The sequence below is a fragment of the Phyllostomus hastatus genome, unplaced genomic scaffold (genome assembly GCF_019186645.2).
Source record: "Phyllostomus hastatus isolate PE091 unplaced genomic scaffold, TTU_PhHast_1.1 phas_scaffold_1066, whole genome shotgun sequence".
NCBI classification, from domain to species: Eukaryota; Metazoa; Chordata; class Mammalia; order Chiroptera; family Phyllostomidae; genus Phyllostomus; species Phyllostomus hastatus.
In genome coordinates this window covers 30,526,144-30,540,208 of record NW_025334004.1, presented here as the reverse complement: position 1 = coordinate 30,540,208, position 14,065 = coordinate 30,526,144, and the positions used below count along the sequence as shown (strand labels likewise).

At 67.8% G+C, this 14,065-nt stretch overlaps 2 protein-coding genes across 3 annotated transcripts in view; one reads left to right on the top strand and one right to left on the bottom strand.

Annotated features, from left to right (window-relative positions):
- The window catches only part of FAM53B (family with sequence similarity 53 member B), a 63,830-nt gene extending 59,542 nt beyond the window's left edge, over positions 1 to 4,288 (top strand). The window contains exon 4 of the mRNA XM_045853746.1: positions 127 to 4,288. Coding sequence (XP_045709702.1) covers positions 127 to 495 — 369 coding nt within the window. The 3' untranslated portion in view covers positions 496 to 4,288. The remainder of the gene's footprint in view (positions 1 to 126) is intronic.
- A 3,236-nt stretch (positions 4,289 to 7,524) lies between these two features.
- The window catches only part of LOC123828933 (phospholysine phosphohistidine inorganic pyrophosphate phosphatase), a 69,842-nt gene continuing 63,301 nt past the window's right edge, over positions 7,525 to 14,065 (bottom strand). For both annotated transcript variants that reach the window (XM_045854410.1, XM_045854409.1), the window contains exon 7: positions 7,525 to 8,321. In XM_045854410.1, the coding sequence (XP_045710366.1) occupies positions 8,225 to 8,321 (97 nt within the window). In that variant the 3' untranslated portion in view covers positions 7,525 to 8,224. The remainder of the gene's footprint in view (positions 8,322 to 14,065) is intronic.

Sequence of the window (14,065 nt, the reverse complement as noted above, 5' to 3'; positions counted from 1 at the left end):
TGGCCTCCTACCACCTGGCGGACTCCCCTCCCCTGAGTCTCGGGCCTGGCCTGGTGGGGCGGGCGGTCCTTTGGTTGTGGGAAGGGAGCGTGACCTTTCGTGACCCGTGTGTCTGTCCCCCCACAGAACTGTCAGACCTTCAGCAGCCTCAGCTGCCTGAGCTCCGGGACGGACGACGGCAGCCCGCACGGCCCCTTTGCTCTCCACGTCAGCAGCACCAGGTCCTGGACCGCCTTGCTCTCGGCCTCGGCCCCCGGCCCCGGCGGCAGGACCCCCGCCGGGACCCCAGTCCCCGAGCCTCTCCCCCCGCCCTTGGACGACCACCTCGCCTGCAGGGAGGAGCTGAGCTGTGAGGAGTCAGACGGCGGCGCCCTGGACGAGGGCTTCGGCCGGCGGGGGGAGCCGGCCTCGGCCTGGCGGGACCGCGGGGCTGCCCAGAGCAGCCCCTGCTCCCTGGACGGCGAGCTGGACATCGAACAGATAGAGAACAACTGAAGGGGCCGCGGGCCCCCGTCGGGGTGGGGTGCGTGAGGGTCCCCAGCCCCCCTCCGGGCACCCGGTGGTCACTTGAAGGGGGGCGCCCCACTCCTGGGCCTGACAGAAGCTTCCTGGAAGGCGTCGGGTCCCGGGGCGTGAGCCCACCCGCCTCCCGGAGAGGCTGTCCCGCCTGCCGGGGCCCTGGCCGCGCGGCTCGGGGGAGCGGAGCGCCCGGCTCTCACCAGCATGGCCGCCACAGCCTGTGGGACTGCGGTGGCCGCCAGAGCGGCTGCTAGGGGTGGGTCCGCCTCCCCTTTCTCCTCGTGGGACACTGGCCGGGCCCCCTGAACAGTCTCCCGGCCCTGCTCGGCACGCCGGCCCTGGCTGGGGTTCCCGGCCCCGTGCAGGGGGGCGCGAGCCCCCCCCGGGGCTGCCGGGGCCCTCCCCGCCTCCTGCTCAGGTCCTGTCTGGCGGGGAGTCGGCCCTGCAGGTTCTCTCACTCAGCCTTATCTGTGCCTTCTCCCCCGGGCCTCCCTGCTGCGCGCTCGGGGAGGTCGGGGGCCGCCTCCCCCTGCAGTAGTAACACCGGAACCGTTCGGCCTTAATCCCAAGTGTGAGAGATGGGCCCGGGGTGCCGGGGTGGCCCTCCACGCTGGAACTCTCAGGGCCCAGGGGACAACTTGGGGCGCTCTACGTCAGACACTGGGTGGGTCTGTTGGCTAGACAGACAGACCCACGCACCGCCCCCGTGGGTGGGGAACCCGGCCCCGTGGCTCTCTGCCGCTCTGGGGCTGCTTCGGCAGGGTCGGCGGGTGGCAGCCACTCCCCGTGCCGGCCTGTCACCTGGGGGATGCGCTTAGCTGATTCAGGTGAGCGGAGACTTGTGGCCGTAGAAGGGCAACCTCTGGGAAACACCCTCGGGAGGCGGGCGCTGTGAACCGGCGCACAGGCCAGGCCCTGGGCGAGTTCAGGGTTGGCGGGGTCTGCTGGCCATGCCGGGGGCCGGGTCCCCGCAGGGTTCCAGGTACATTCTCCTCGGTGGGCGGGGGGCAGGGGAGGGGCAGCCGGCTTTATCAGGATGGCCCATCCACCTCGAGGCAACCCCCCAACCCCCACTACTGGGGGGGCAGAGAGTGTCAGTGCCGCCTCCTTGCCACCTCCCCTGCGCAGGCTCAGAGCGTGAGGTGCGCCCGCCCCCTCCCCAGCTCCTGGCTCCTCCCTCTCAGGCAGCTCCCGTCCAGCCCCACCTGCTGCAGACGCCCCAGGTGGGGGCTGCCCACCTGGAATCGGGCTTTGAGCAAACCCGGCCTCTCCCACAGGCAGTCCAGTGGCAATCAGTCAGCTTAGGAGCCACGGGCTTCTTTTCCCAAACGGCTGCGCACGGCGCCGTGCTCTCCGGAGCCGCCCACACGCGACTCGGGCGGTGCGCCAGTCGCTCCGCTTTGCGCCTCTGTTCATAGCAAAGGCCTCCCTCACTTCTGCAGGTTCACGCCGCCCCTCTTCTCCCTAAAGGGGGACTCTCGTGGGAAGCTTTACTGCAACCTTCGCTTTTTCATACCGGAGGCGGTGGCTCAGGTTCCGGAGCACCGGTGGCTTTTCCTGCAAACCAGCTGTTAGAGGCTCGCAGGGAGCCCCATCAGTGGCCTGGGAGATGGCGTGGAAGCCTCTGGTTGGGGAGCACGGGGTGCGTGCAGGGCCGGGGGCGCCCACCAGCTTCACTGCCCGAGTGGCTCTCACCCAAGGCACAGCCCCTCCGGACCGCAGAGCGCCACACCAGAGGGCTGGGGGCTCCGGGCAGACGAGGGCATCTCGGCTGACCCCCGCCTGGCGGGTTGTGGGGGCTGCAGCGTCTTAGCAGAAACCCAGAGGCGGGGGGCGGGTGAGTTTGGAGAGCACTGCTGCCTCCCTGAGTCCCCAGGAGGCCTGGGGTGGGGGTGCTGGCGTTGGGCCCACACCGAGAAGAGTGACCACAGAGGGACCACAGCCTCTAAGCATCTCCTCCTGTGGAAGGAGTGGCAGGGCCCCACCCCCTCACCCACTCCGCAGGTGACCCCAGTGAGGGCCTGGGTGGCAGCCCCCAGCTGCCTTTCCTTGGGGGACAGGGAGGGAGGCACATGGCGGTGGGTGTCACGGGGCTGTGGTGCAGGTGACCTCCCTGTGGACCAGCGGTCCAGCCCCGGGGCACTTCCAGGCAGGGGGGACCCCAGCCTGAGGCGGGGTTGGGCCTTTTGCAGCCCCTCTGGCCCCTCCGGGCTGTGCCTGCCACGCTCCTGTCCCAGGCCCGAGCCCACAGCGGCTGCACCGAGGGCAGAGCACGGCCCGTGTCCCTTCTGCTCAGGGAAGGGTGTGGCCTTCGGTTGGTTCCCTACCTGTCCTTCGGTTGCAGAGAGCAGACGTCATCTGGAAGGCCCTGCCCCACTGCCCAGGGGGGCCTTTTCTGGTCTGGGGGCTCCCTCGGACCCTGTGTGGCTGCCCCCAAGGGCAGCGGGCAGACCGGCCGCTCGCCCTGCAGGAGCCTCACTCTCGTCCGCGTCCTGCCTCTTGCATCTGATGCCCATGAACTCCCGCCTCTGGGGGGTGCGAGGAAGTCGGAGCAGGAGCCAGGGCTGTGCCTACCCTGGGGGTCCCGGGGGACGGGGCTGGGGTCGTGGCTCCTGGGGAGCTGGGTGGGGAGGAGAGGCTTGCTGTCACATGGCATCCCCACTCGTCCCCGAGGAGCGCCCTCCAAGGCCGCTGGGCTCCCAGGGGCTGCCGCCTGCCTGCGGGGGCTGGGCAGGCTGCGGGCTCCAGCCCCCCACCCCGTTTACATTGCCGCAAACCCTCTTGCCTTACTCTCAGTGGCCGGGCCCCGGGCCCACAGGCACACGTGACATGCAGGCCACGGGGGACCCTGTTCTGACCATACCTACGGATTTTCATTCTCAGAAAGCCTTACTTTTCCACACAGTTTTTGTAGCAGGAAAGTTTTGTGAATTTGTATGCTGAAAGAAAATTTCAATAAAGCAAAAGCCCACATGATAAAAACAAAACCAAACGTCCACATGAGTCTCCCCGTGCCGGGGGGAGGGGTGTGGGGTTCCCACACCCCAGCATTCAGGGCACTGACCATCTGAGCAGCTTCCACGGCATTGAACCCCCCGTCCCCCGGGGGGGCCTGCCACAGCTCGGGCTTGCTCCCCACGTGCCGCACCTCCATGTCCGCTGGTGAGGCTGGAGCCATGCCCTTGGCCTTGGGCCACCTGCCTAAGTTGTGACCACTCCAGGCTCTGCGACTGGGCGGGGCCAGTGCCCCCCCCCCCCAGCAGCCGCTCTGTTCCCCCATAAGCAATGGGCCGCCTCCCGCCACAGCCGCACAGTCGGTCAAGCGCCGCCTGTTGGTGCCGGCCCCAGAAAACCACGCCTCTTTGAAGAGAAAGAAAAGGGATGAGAAGTGAAGTCCCCGACTGCAGCGGAGATCTTGTAGCGTAGGTAGGGTAGTGGGACCTCCTAGCATAGTCTCGTTGGCCAGTCAACGGTGTGCGGAGTGTGTGGGGGGATGTCCCGGTGCTAGGTGACAGCGCTGGGCTGTTTGGGGGCCACGGTGGGCTCTCCTGAAACAGGACGTCCTTCGGGAAGGGTGGTGGCCAGGGCACGTGGGGTCAGGCCGGGCCCCACCCCGGGCAGAGCGACCTGTGGGCCCGAGGCGCCGGGCCTGCCGCCCACCGCGGCCCGCCCTCCGCGCAGGCCGAGCCGTCTCGCGCCAGAGCTGCTCTAGTCTCAGGAATTCGCTTGTTACTTTTACTGTGTAAATAAAGCTTCCTGGTTCAATGTCCACCCGCCAGGAGCTGTGTGTGGTTTCTGTCGGGTGGGGCTGGTCGGCGGGGCCCCTGTGACTGGGGCAGCGCCTGGACCCTCCTGTCCCCTCTGAACCTCAGCCTGGGGTCTGTAAAAGGGCGGTAGCGGACGTCTCCAGGCTCCTGAGAGGCTTGGGTGCAGGGGCTGCGTGAGTGACCGTGGGGGGGGGGAGGGCTGGCCAGGGCCGCGACGGTGGTGGCGGGGTTTCTGGACGTGCCGCCTGGGGAGCCCGGTGCCCGGGGTTGCGTGCGTGCTGGGGGGTTGTGTGCGTGCTGAGGGGTTGTGTGTGCGTGCTGAGGGGTTGTGTGCGTGCTGGGGGGTTGTGTGCGTGCTGGGGTTGTTGTGTACGTGCTGGCGGTGGAGGGTCTCGGCTCCTCTCTCCAGCCGGGAGCCCGGGGCCCCAGCACAGCGGAACACAGACGCCCCCTCCGTAAATGTCCGAGTCCAGAGCCGTGGGGCAATGTGCCTTTCAGAGCCCTTGGGAGGGCGTCAGCGCAGCCCTCGGCAGCCCCGCGGGTGTAGCCAGGCACACGGCGGTTGGCTACAGGTCACGGTGCGCCAGGCCCGGCCTAGAGCCCCACCGGGCCGCTGGCCCACCACGGTGGCCAAGGAGGTGGCACAGGCTGGGCGCCACAGCCCACGGAGCACAGGATGGCTCGCCCCTGCGCCGTGTGGGAAGTGGGGCACACGGTCTCTGTGTCTGCCCCTCCAAATCCAGGACCCCTGGCTGACCAAGTGCGGAAGACCGGTTCGGTGCAGCCTGCGGCCGGCCGGGGAGACCGGTCTCGCTGACGCACCCCAGTGTTGGCCCGCGTGCTCCGACCACAGGGTTGCCTGGGGCATGTGCTAGGGCCCGAGGGTGCTCCTCTCCCCAGAGGGCCCCCTGGGGCTGCCGGACTCCGCCCCTTCTCCGTTTAGCAGCAGACCCCTTTACAGACTGAATGGTCCAGGACCGCCTGGTGCATGGAACCGGTGAAGGTGAAGGGAGGCCGGTGTGGCTGATGTTCTGTGTGAGGGGGCCCCGGCCCCAGCCAGGGACCCAGGGGGCCAGCCTCCCACCCCCTGTGACAGGCAGAGCAGAGGCCAGGGAGTCTGCCCAGGTTCCCGTCCTGCAGGGCAGACACGGCGTGGGCCTGGACAGACCTCTAGCGCGAGTCCCTTACCTGCCCTCGTTGGACAAGGTCGCTGGCTGGGCTCTATCCGGCCCCTGGGGAGCAGCGTCTGCTCTCCAGCTCAGCTCGCCCAGGGGGCGAGTGTCCTGCTTCTTGCCCCGGGGCCCCCATGGCGGGGGTTGGGCACTGCCACCCCCTCCCGCAGCTCCCGGTTTGCCGAAGCCGGGACACGGCCCCCCACCGGGCCCTCTCGCTCCCGCATCGGACGCGGCCGGTCTCCGTGGAGCTGAGCCGCGGCACCTGTGGGGCTTAAACGAGAGTCGGCGCCCAACAAGCCCCGGGCCGCTCCAGGTGCACCGCGCGATGCCGGCGGTTGCAAACACCTGTCTCCACGGGGAAAGGAAGTGGCCCCACATCTCAAGTCATTCTCTGAGTGACTGGGGGGTTCTTTTTATGTTTCTCTGTTGAGTTTCCTACGGTAACACCTATTGTTTTTACAATCGAAAAGGATGATCGAAACCTGAGAAAACAGGTGACACGGAGCGCCCAACATGTTTGTCTAAACGGGCCGTTTGGAGAGGGGAAGCCAGAACGATGGATAGATCACCCTAGGCCAGGAGGTGGGCACACAAGGCCCTCCCTGCCCCCCCTTTTCTGTGCCCTTCCCGCGCCTTTGAGGGGCCCTTTCCACCGGAGCGGGAGCAGGTGCTGGACCCTCCTGGGCCTGGTGGCCGACGCACACCTGGGGGTGGGGGCCAGACGCCACTCAGCTCCTGCCTCGGGTCGGCCCTGAACTCCAGCTGCACCTGTGGCCAGTGGCGCCATCTGTGGTGGCCCAAGAAGTCTGCCTGCCCTGCCTGGGGGCGTGAGGTCTGCAGGAGGCCAAGGGCAGGGACCTGGAGGGGCCCAGGGTGGCACAGGACAGGGGTCACCGTCCCAATGACAGGACACCTGGCGCGGCCTGGCCCCCAGCCGCGCCGTGACGGTCTGCTGCGGAAAGCATGAGGTGGCTGAGGCTCGGGGGCCACGTGCCGTTCCCCGGGCCGAGGGCCAGACCCCGACTCTGAACACATCTCATCTCCAGAAGGAGGGAGCCAGGGCCCCGACTGGCCTGGGGACTCACAGCCACGGGGCCACCAGAACTGCCCCTCCCCCGCCCCCACATGGGAGTGCAGCTGGGTGTGCGCCTGGGCCTCGCCCTCACCAACAGTCAGCCCGCAGGCGGGCCGCTCTCCCAGCACCTCCGTGTCCTTACATGCAAGAAGGGGAGGTGACAGCCTCCACTCCACCGAACCCACATGGGGGGTAGAGGGGCGTGTTCTCTGCCCAGACAAAGCGGGGGTCTGCCACGAGAAGGGGAAGAAAACAAGCAGGACAGACTCGGCAGCCCGCCCCCGCCAAGCCGCCCTCCGAAGCCGCTGCACCTGGGCTCCCCAGCGAGCTGTGCTGAGGGGCTGTGCGGAGGGCCCCGTCCGAGAGCAGGTGATCTGCATCTGTCCCAGCCAACAGGCTGAACGCCCCGCCCCTCCCCGTGGGCCGGCGGCACTGGCTCAGGGGCCTCGCGTCTTGGTAAAAAGCCGGTCACCACCACAGCTCACTCCTGCTCCTGGCCGACACCTGCCTGCCTGCCTGCCGGCTGGGTCCCCGTCGTGCCGGGGGCTCAGGTTTTGGGGTCCAGCGTTTTATTCCTGTCTGCTTTCGTTCAGCCGGAATCCCGTCCCAGGCGACCCCACCCAGGGGACCCAGGGGACCCAGGGCTGCTTTTATGAGACGCTGTCTCCCGAGATGGGTCCGTGGCTTCCAGACCGATTTGGAGAGAAGCAGACTGATCCAGTTAGCCATGGGCTGACGCCTGCTTCCCAAACCTGAACGGGGCTCCGCGTGATCGGGAGGCGTCGGGCTGCCCGCCGCTGGCCACGGGGCTGTTGGGAGGGAAGGCTGATGACGTTCACGCAGTCCACCTGGTCCCCCTCGAGGCTGGCCTGTTTCCCCATCTGTTCAATCAGGGCCCGGGCCCTCTGCGGTCCAGTGGTTCGAGCACAGGGTAGGAGCAGGGGCCGCCCACACCTCCCCACCCACGGCCCTGGGCAGTCGAGTCGGCCGCAGGTCAGGGTGGTTTATTGAACTGTCTCCTGCGTACAGTGGGCACGACACACTCAAGTCTACCAGGTTACGGCTCTACAAAGTGCCCTCTGCACCTGCACCCCTGACCCCAGGGGTCGGCTTTCTTGTCTTCACAGCACGTGGTCTTCCGAGTGCCCCTGGGAGCTGCCCCGGCTTCTGGCTCCCCAGGGAACTTGTGGGGACAGGGAAGGGGTGGGTGAGCATGGTGTGAATGTGTTGGGGGGTGCTCAGCAGCCACTCTGAGTCCTGGCGGGGGCTGGGCAGGGCCGGTCACTGGGCCACCCCAGGGAGGTGCCCGCTTTCTCTGGGCTCCTCGCCACAGTGCCAAGGACGTTTGATGAAGCGGCCGTGGGCGGCCGCCGTGGGGTCCAGGCGGGAGGAGCGCTGCAGACCGGCGCTCATGAGCGCGTGTGGACTTGGGTGTCCCGGACACCCCCGGAGCACCCTCTCGGGGCCCGTCCCCCTGCTGTCACCCCAGCTTCACCAGGGCTGCGCAGGCAGGCAGGGGAGCAGGGTGTCGGGGGATGCACTGCTGACTGCTGGGAGGCGGGGGTCACGGGGGTTGGGGTGGGGGAGTGATTAGACAGGGAGGGGCGCTCTCCCCTGCGGGTGGGGCCTGGGGGGGGTCTGGGCCTGGGGGAGGGGTGCTGGAGGCAGGGGCCCTCCCCGAAGGCCCGTCACTTGTCCGCGTGCTGCAGCAGCAGGTCCACGGCCTCCGCGAGGTTGCCCACGTGCCCGTCAGCCTTCACCTCCGGGTGGTGCTCGTCGCTGGGCCTGCAGAGCAGGGCGGAGGCCGGTCAGTCCGCGCCCCTGCCCCAGCCGCCCCCACTCAGGACACACACGCCCCCCCCGCCCCCGAACTGTTGTCTCCACCTGGAGACTCCCTCCCCCCCGCAAACCCCTGCCCCTGGAAGCCGGCTCAGTGCCTCGTGGAGGAGCGAGCCATGGCCTCTGCTCTGTCTGAGCCGCCGGCAGAAGGAACACCCCCTGGACAGCGGGCCATGAACTTGACCCTGTTCTGAGTTCCTTCCTGCCCAAACACCAGGAGGCCCACCTGCCATCAGGTCAGTGCCCTCCGAGGTGGCTCCCAGCCAACAGAGGGACCGCGAAGCCACTTTGCCTGGGATCCCGGGCCTGGGGACCTCCCGTGGCGTTCATCCGTCCCCCAGATGTCCCCTGAGGTCCTGCTGGACGCTGGGGACAAGGAGGGTGAGACCACGTGGTACATGCAGGTGCCTCTGGGGTCCTTGTGGCACCAAGGGGACCCCTCGTGGGGGCTTCAGGGAGGAGGGCTGTACCTGCATCCAGGTGACATGAGTAGGGGGACTGTGATGGGGCGTGGCCAAGCACCCAGGAAGTCCGCCGCCTACTGAGTGAGCCAAGGCTCCCACCCAGGCAGGGGACTGGCTGCCATCAGCTCCTGCTCCCCGTCAGGTGCTGGGGGCTGAGGGAAGGCGATGACAGAGAGGACAAGGCCGTTCTGTGCATGGGCCCCGATAGCGTCACATAGCATCACAGGGACGTTCTTTGTAGTGGCAGAAGCCAAATGGCAGCCTGGACCCCCACAGAGGGGCCCAGCAGGGAGTGTCTTGCCTGTCTCCCTCTCCGGGGCCCACCGGCTGAGGGGACACAGGTGCAGCTGCTCCGTGGGGACGTCCTGAGGGGTCAGGGTCACGCCCCACCCTGGTCTGCTGCAGGCCAGGGCCACCTGGCGGCTCCTGAAGGCAGAGGCCCTGGTGTTGCTCACGTGGGAAGGGCAGGGGTCCTCATCCTGACTGTTCTGGAAGGACTGGCTGCGCCCCCAGCGGGTGGCTGGGGTGGGAGCCGGGTGCGGGCTGGCCCAGTGAATTCAGGGAACTGGCCCCGGGGGGTGACGCCATCAGGAGGGACGCCAACGCTGGGCTGCACCCAGGAGGCCGGAGGACAAGGACAGGGGGTGTCAGGTCCTGGGGCGGGCTACGGGGTCTTTCTTTCTGAGCCCCGGGAGCGCAGGACCCACAGGCCGAGGCCATTGTTTATAGGCGGCTATGGGCGGGGCCTCCTGCAAAGGCCAGGATGTTGCTGGGGGAACCGCCCCACCTGTGCTCATCCTCGCTTCTCCACGCCACTGCCCGTGGCCCAAACACGGGGCACGTGCCACGGCGCTCCCCCTACTGGCCCGGGGCGGAAGCTGTCACAATGCAGCTTGCTGGGGCCTCACTGACCTCCTGGCCTGGGCTGGCTGCTGGCAAGTGCACAAGGGTCAGTGGCCACGTAACAGGGTGGCTGGGAGGGCAGAGTCGGCCATAGACCTCAGACAGGGCGCTCTACCTCTGCCCTGGGTTCCGGAGGTGGACCGGGCAGGTGGGGCGGCCCCAGCCGTTGGCAGACACAGCTGGGTGCCTCCAGGAGAAGGCTGGGTCCTGCCTACAAAGGCTCCTACGCAGGAGGTCCTCCCCACGCAGCCCCGCCTCCGCCCCACCAGAGCCTGCCGAGCCCCTGTGTCACCGAGGGCGCCGACCTAGTCCCTGCCTGCAAGGGGGTCACCGCGGGAGCGGGAGCAGGAGCGGCCCCTGAGCCGTCCTGTCTTAGCTGAAGGCCTGGTCCTCGCTCAGGTTCAGTGTCCCTCAGGCCCATGTCCCCCTGCCCCACCCACCAGGCCTGTGGTTCCCCTGCCTCTTTTTTTTTGTTTGCTTTTTAAGATTTTATTTATTGTTAGCGGGGAGAAGGGAGGGAGAAAGAGGGAGAGAAACGTCGATCACTTGCCCCCAGCGGGGACCTGGCCTGCAACCCAATCATGTGCCCTGATGGGGAATCAAACCAGCGACCTTTCAGTTTGCGAGACGACACCCAACCCACTGAGCACACCGGTCAGGGCCCCCAGCCTCCTGTGTCCCTCACCAGCCACCCTCAGTCCCACCCACCTGGGCCCAGCCTCAGCGTGAGGCCCGGGATAAGCAGCCCAGAGGCCCCGAGACCCCACCTGGGGACCCGCAGCCTGGGGTGCCCCCCGCCTCTGAAGGCAGAGACTGCCCTCCCCTGTCAACCAGCTGCTCTAAACCCACGTGGGGGACCAGCACGGAAATGCAAACCCGGCCTGGAGTCCCGGCCCTGGGCCCCTGGGAGGCCCGGGCCCCCCGGCCAGCAAGGGAAAGGGGACACGCTTCTGCTGGCGGGACCTCCCCCGGGGTCAGAGCTCTGTGGTGGTTGGGGGGCAGGGTGCTGGGCTCCCCCTGTCTGCCCACTCGTCTGTGACGGGTAGAGATTGGGGTAACCTTTCCCCAGATCGCTGCACCCCCAGTCTTTGTGCAAATGAGAAAGCAGAGGTGTGTCCTGGGTGGCATGCACCCAGAACCACCACGGGCCCCCGCCGCCCCTACCCCGATGCCTCCCTCCGGCCACAGGAAAACTGGGCTCTTCGGGAACTAACGGGGCCTGAGGTCATCGGGGCAGGGGCAGGGGCATCACAGGTGCCCAGCCAGGGTGGTGGCCTCGCATAGAGGTGATGGGCTAAGCCTTAGAATTGGTGGGGCCCCAGGCAGCTCTGTATGCAAAGATGGGGGACCCCAGTCACCCCAAGACTGTCCCCTCAGTTCTAGTATCCCCTCCCCCAGGGGTTGCAAGATGGCTGTGCCCCCTGGCTCTTGCTGCTGCTTGTCAGAGGAGGGAAAGGGGGGTGGGGTCCTGCGCCTGCCACCTGGGAGGCACCCCCTGTGCACGTGCGGGCCGCGGTGGGGGAGCCATGGGGGGGAGCATTATCTATACTTCCTGCCACAAGCTTCAGTGGTCCCGCTGGGCTCTGGTGGCCTGACCCCGCGTGGACGTGGACGTGGTGATGAGCCGGGGTGAGAGGCGGGCTGGCTCACTGATGCCCCTTTGCCCCGAGCCCAGCAGCACCCCACCCCAGCGGACCTGTCTCCTGGCTGGGGAGGCCCAGGGGTCTCTCCTAGCAGACAGCAGTGCTTGCTGTCCCAGGTCCAGGGGCTCGGGCCCCTGGTGGGTAGACTGAGACAGGGAAGGGACTCGCCACAGGCGGGAGCTCCCACCCAGGCAGCCGGCAGGCCCGGGGAGGCAGGGAGAGTCACCGCGCTGGGGGGGTGGGCGAGCCGCAGACGCTGAGCCACGGGAACGAGGGGGTGCCTGCGCACTGGCCCCCACGTGTGCTGCACAGCACTCCACACGGCAGGCAGCCTGGCCCCTCCATTCCGGAGACGGCCACACAGACACAAGGCGGGTGGGGCCTGCCCAGAGCCACGGGCCGGAGGTGGCGGAGCTTCCACACAGAGTTTAGTCCCGGCTCGTTTTAGCGGTTCCTCCCTTGACACACAGGACCCTTCCTGCACCTGGGAGTCACTGCCGCTCTGGGGACCTGCGGCCCGAGAGGCCGGCGGGCAGGGGCGTGCCTCGCCTCCCGGTCAGCTCCAGGACAGAGACGGGCCCTGGGGCCTTGGGGCCGGTTTTGACACGTGCGGCAAGGACGGCACAGTGTGTGTCAGGAAAAATGAAAGAAAAGGCACAATGCACGCGGACCCGCACACCAGGCGCTGAGGGCCGGGCTGGGCCGGGCGGAACTCGGAGACGAAGCAACACCTCGTCTGAGCCTCGAGGGCACCAGCCCCCAGCCGAGGCGAGAGCAGGGGCGCAGTCCACCCTGGGGGGGGGGCGGGGGGTGAGCCCAGCAGAGGAGGGGCTCCACCAGGGACCCTGGCACCGGCCCTCGGGGCCGCTCTGTCCACAGGGAGGAAACTGGCCTGTTTACAGCGCGTTTCAGCCGGGCGGCACCTTGTCACCCAGAACGGGCCCCGCACCGCCAGCTGTTTCCTGTGCGGCTCTCACCGCCCGTTCACCGCGGGCGCCTGGAGGCGGGGAGGCCAGGGGTGGGCACGCTGAACGGGAGGGAGTGCACGTGCCACCCGGCTGCCCCCTGGCGTGCCAGCAGTCTCAGGAGACCCCCTCGCCCTGGCAAATGAGCTTCCCTGAACCCCCCACACTGGCTGGAGGCCCTGCCCCAGCCTTTGCCCGATTTACATGCACAGCGAGGCCACGGACATACACCGGTGGCCCCTGAATATGTCTGGTTGGGGCACATGGTGCTTTTTAAAAATAGAAGCTAGAAATGTGGCTTGTTTTGAAAATCTCACCAGCATTCCCTCAGCAAAAATGGACTGATACAGTGTGGCAGCTGCTCCCCTGAATGAAGCCAGCATCTTCTGTTTTGCCACACTCCCTACCAGTCCCTACTGTCTCCCTGTTCTGAGTGCAGGTCCGTCTCACCCCACTACATGTCCTGCCTGCTCTTGCAGGTGTCTGGGTTCGCTGGTCTTCCCTGCAGCACTGGCTGTCTGTGACTCTGTTCCCAAGGAACAGGTCGCCGCTTCCAGACGCCTTCCCTGAAGCCCCTCCACAGCCCTCACCTGGGTGCGGTGCCCGCTCTGTGCCCCACAGCACTGTGTTGACCCGCCTGGAGCACCTGTGGCTCTACTGAACCTTCTGGTTACCTGTGTGATGCCCCCTCCAGGCTGTGTGCCCCCTGAGCTCAGGGGCATCCCTGGGGTGGCCTCCCGCTCCCGGCACAGGCAGGAGCAGGCAGCGGAGTGGGTGAGCAAGCACCCCGTGTCCTCCTGACTGTCTCGGGCCCACAGCTCTCTGTGCGCCCACGCCAGCCTAGAGACTAGGCCCAGGGGGACAGTCCACCCCTATCGTCGAAGGGCGATGAGCACAGGGCAGGTGTCTGCGGCTCAGGGCCTCGGAGCCCTGGCCCGGCCTCACCCCGGGTCCTCCCTGGAGCGCAGGCCCAGCGTGCGGGGGCCACGGGCATTCTGAATTCCTCACGTTCTTGGAGGGGCGCCACTGCTGGGCCCCGAGCGCCCGAGCTCTCAGCCTGGGTGGGTGGCAGCGCCAGGCCCCAAGGGATTTCCTTCTGAGAACCGCTCAGCAGGGTGAAACGCCCTCTCTCCCCAAACCCAGGCTGTCGGAAACAGGAAAACGCCTCCCCGCCTCGGGGCCAGCAGCTGGCCGGGGCCGCCTGGAGGATGCCGGTCCAGTGGAACCCAGTCCAGTGGAACCCGCAGAGAAAAGTGCCCCACCCCCACTCGCCCAGCCAGGCCTGCAGCAGGCTCTGGCGCTGGGGACAGTGTCCCCGGCACGGCCGCAGGGCCCGGGGGGGTGGGGAAGCTGAGGCACAGGAAGCTGGGGGGCTGCACAAAAGTAGCAGAGGGGTCTGAGAGGGCGGCAGGGGGCGCCTGTCACCTCTGCGGCTCCCCATCACCACCAAGACCAAGTCCAGGCTCCCTGACGAGGCCGGAGAGGATGCCGGGGCCCACCAGCCACACCCACTTCTCCCTCCCCCGTAACCCCCAGCGTCCATGCCGCCACCTGCAGCGTCCTCTCCCGCCCACGCCCTCCGCAAGGCCAGGCCCGGGGATCCCCATTCTACACCCTCCGGAACCCACCCGCCCCGGAGTGAAGGGCCGCACGCATGGGTGGGCACTGTGAGGCCTCTGGGCCCCGGGCCCCGGGGGTCCAGGTGGGACCTCCCA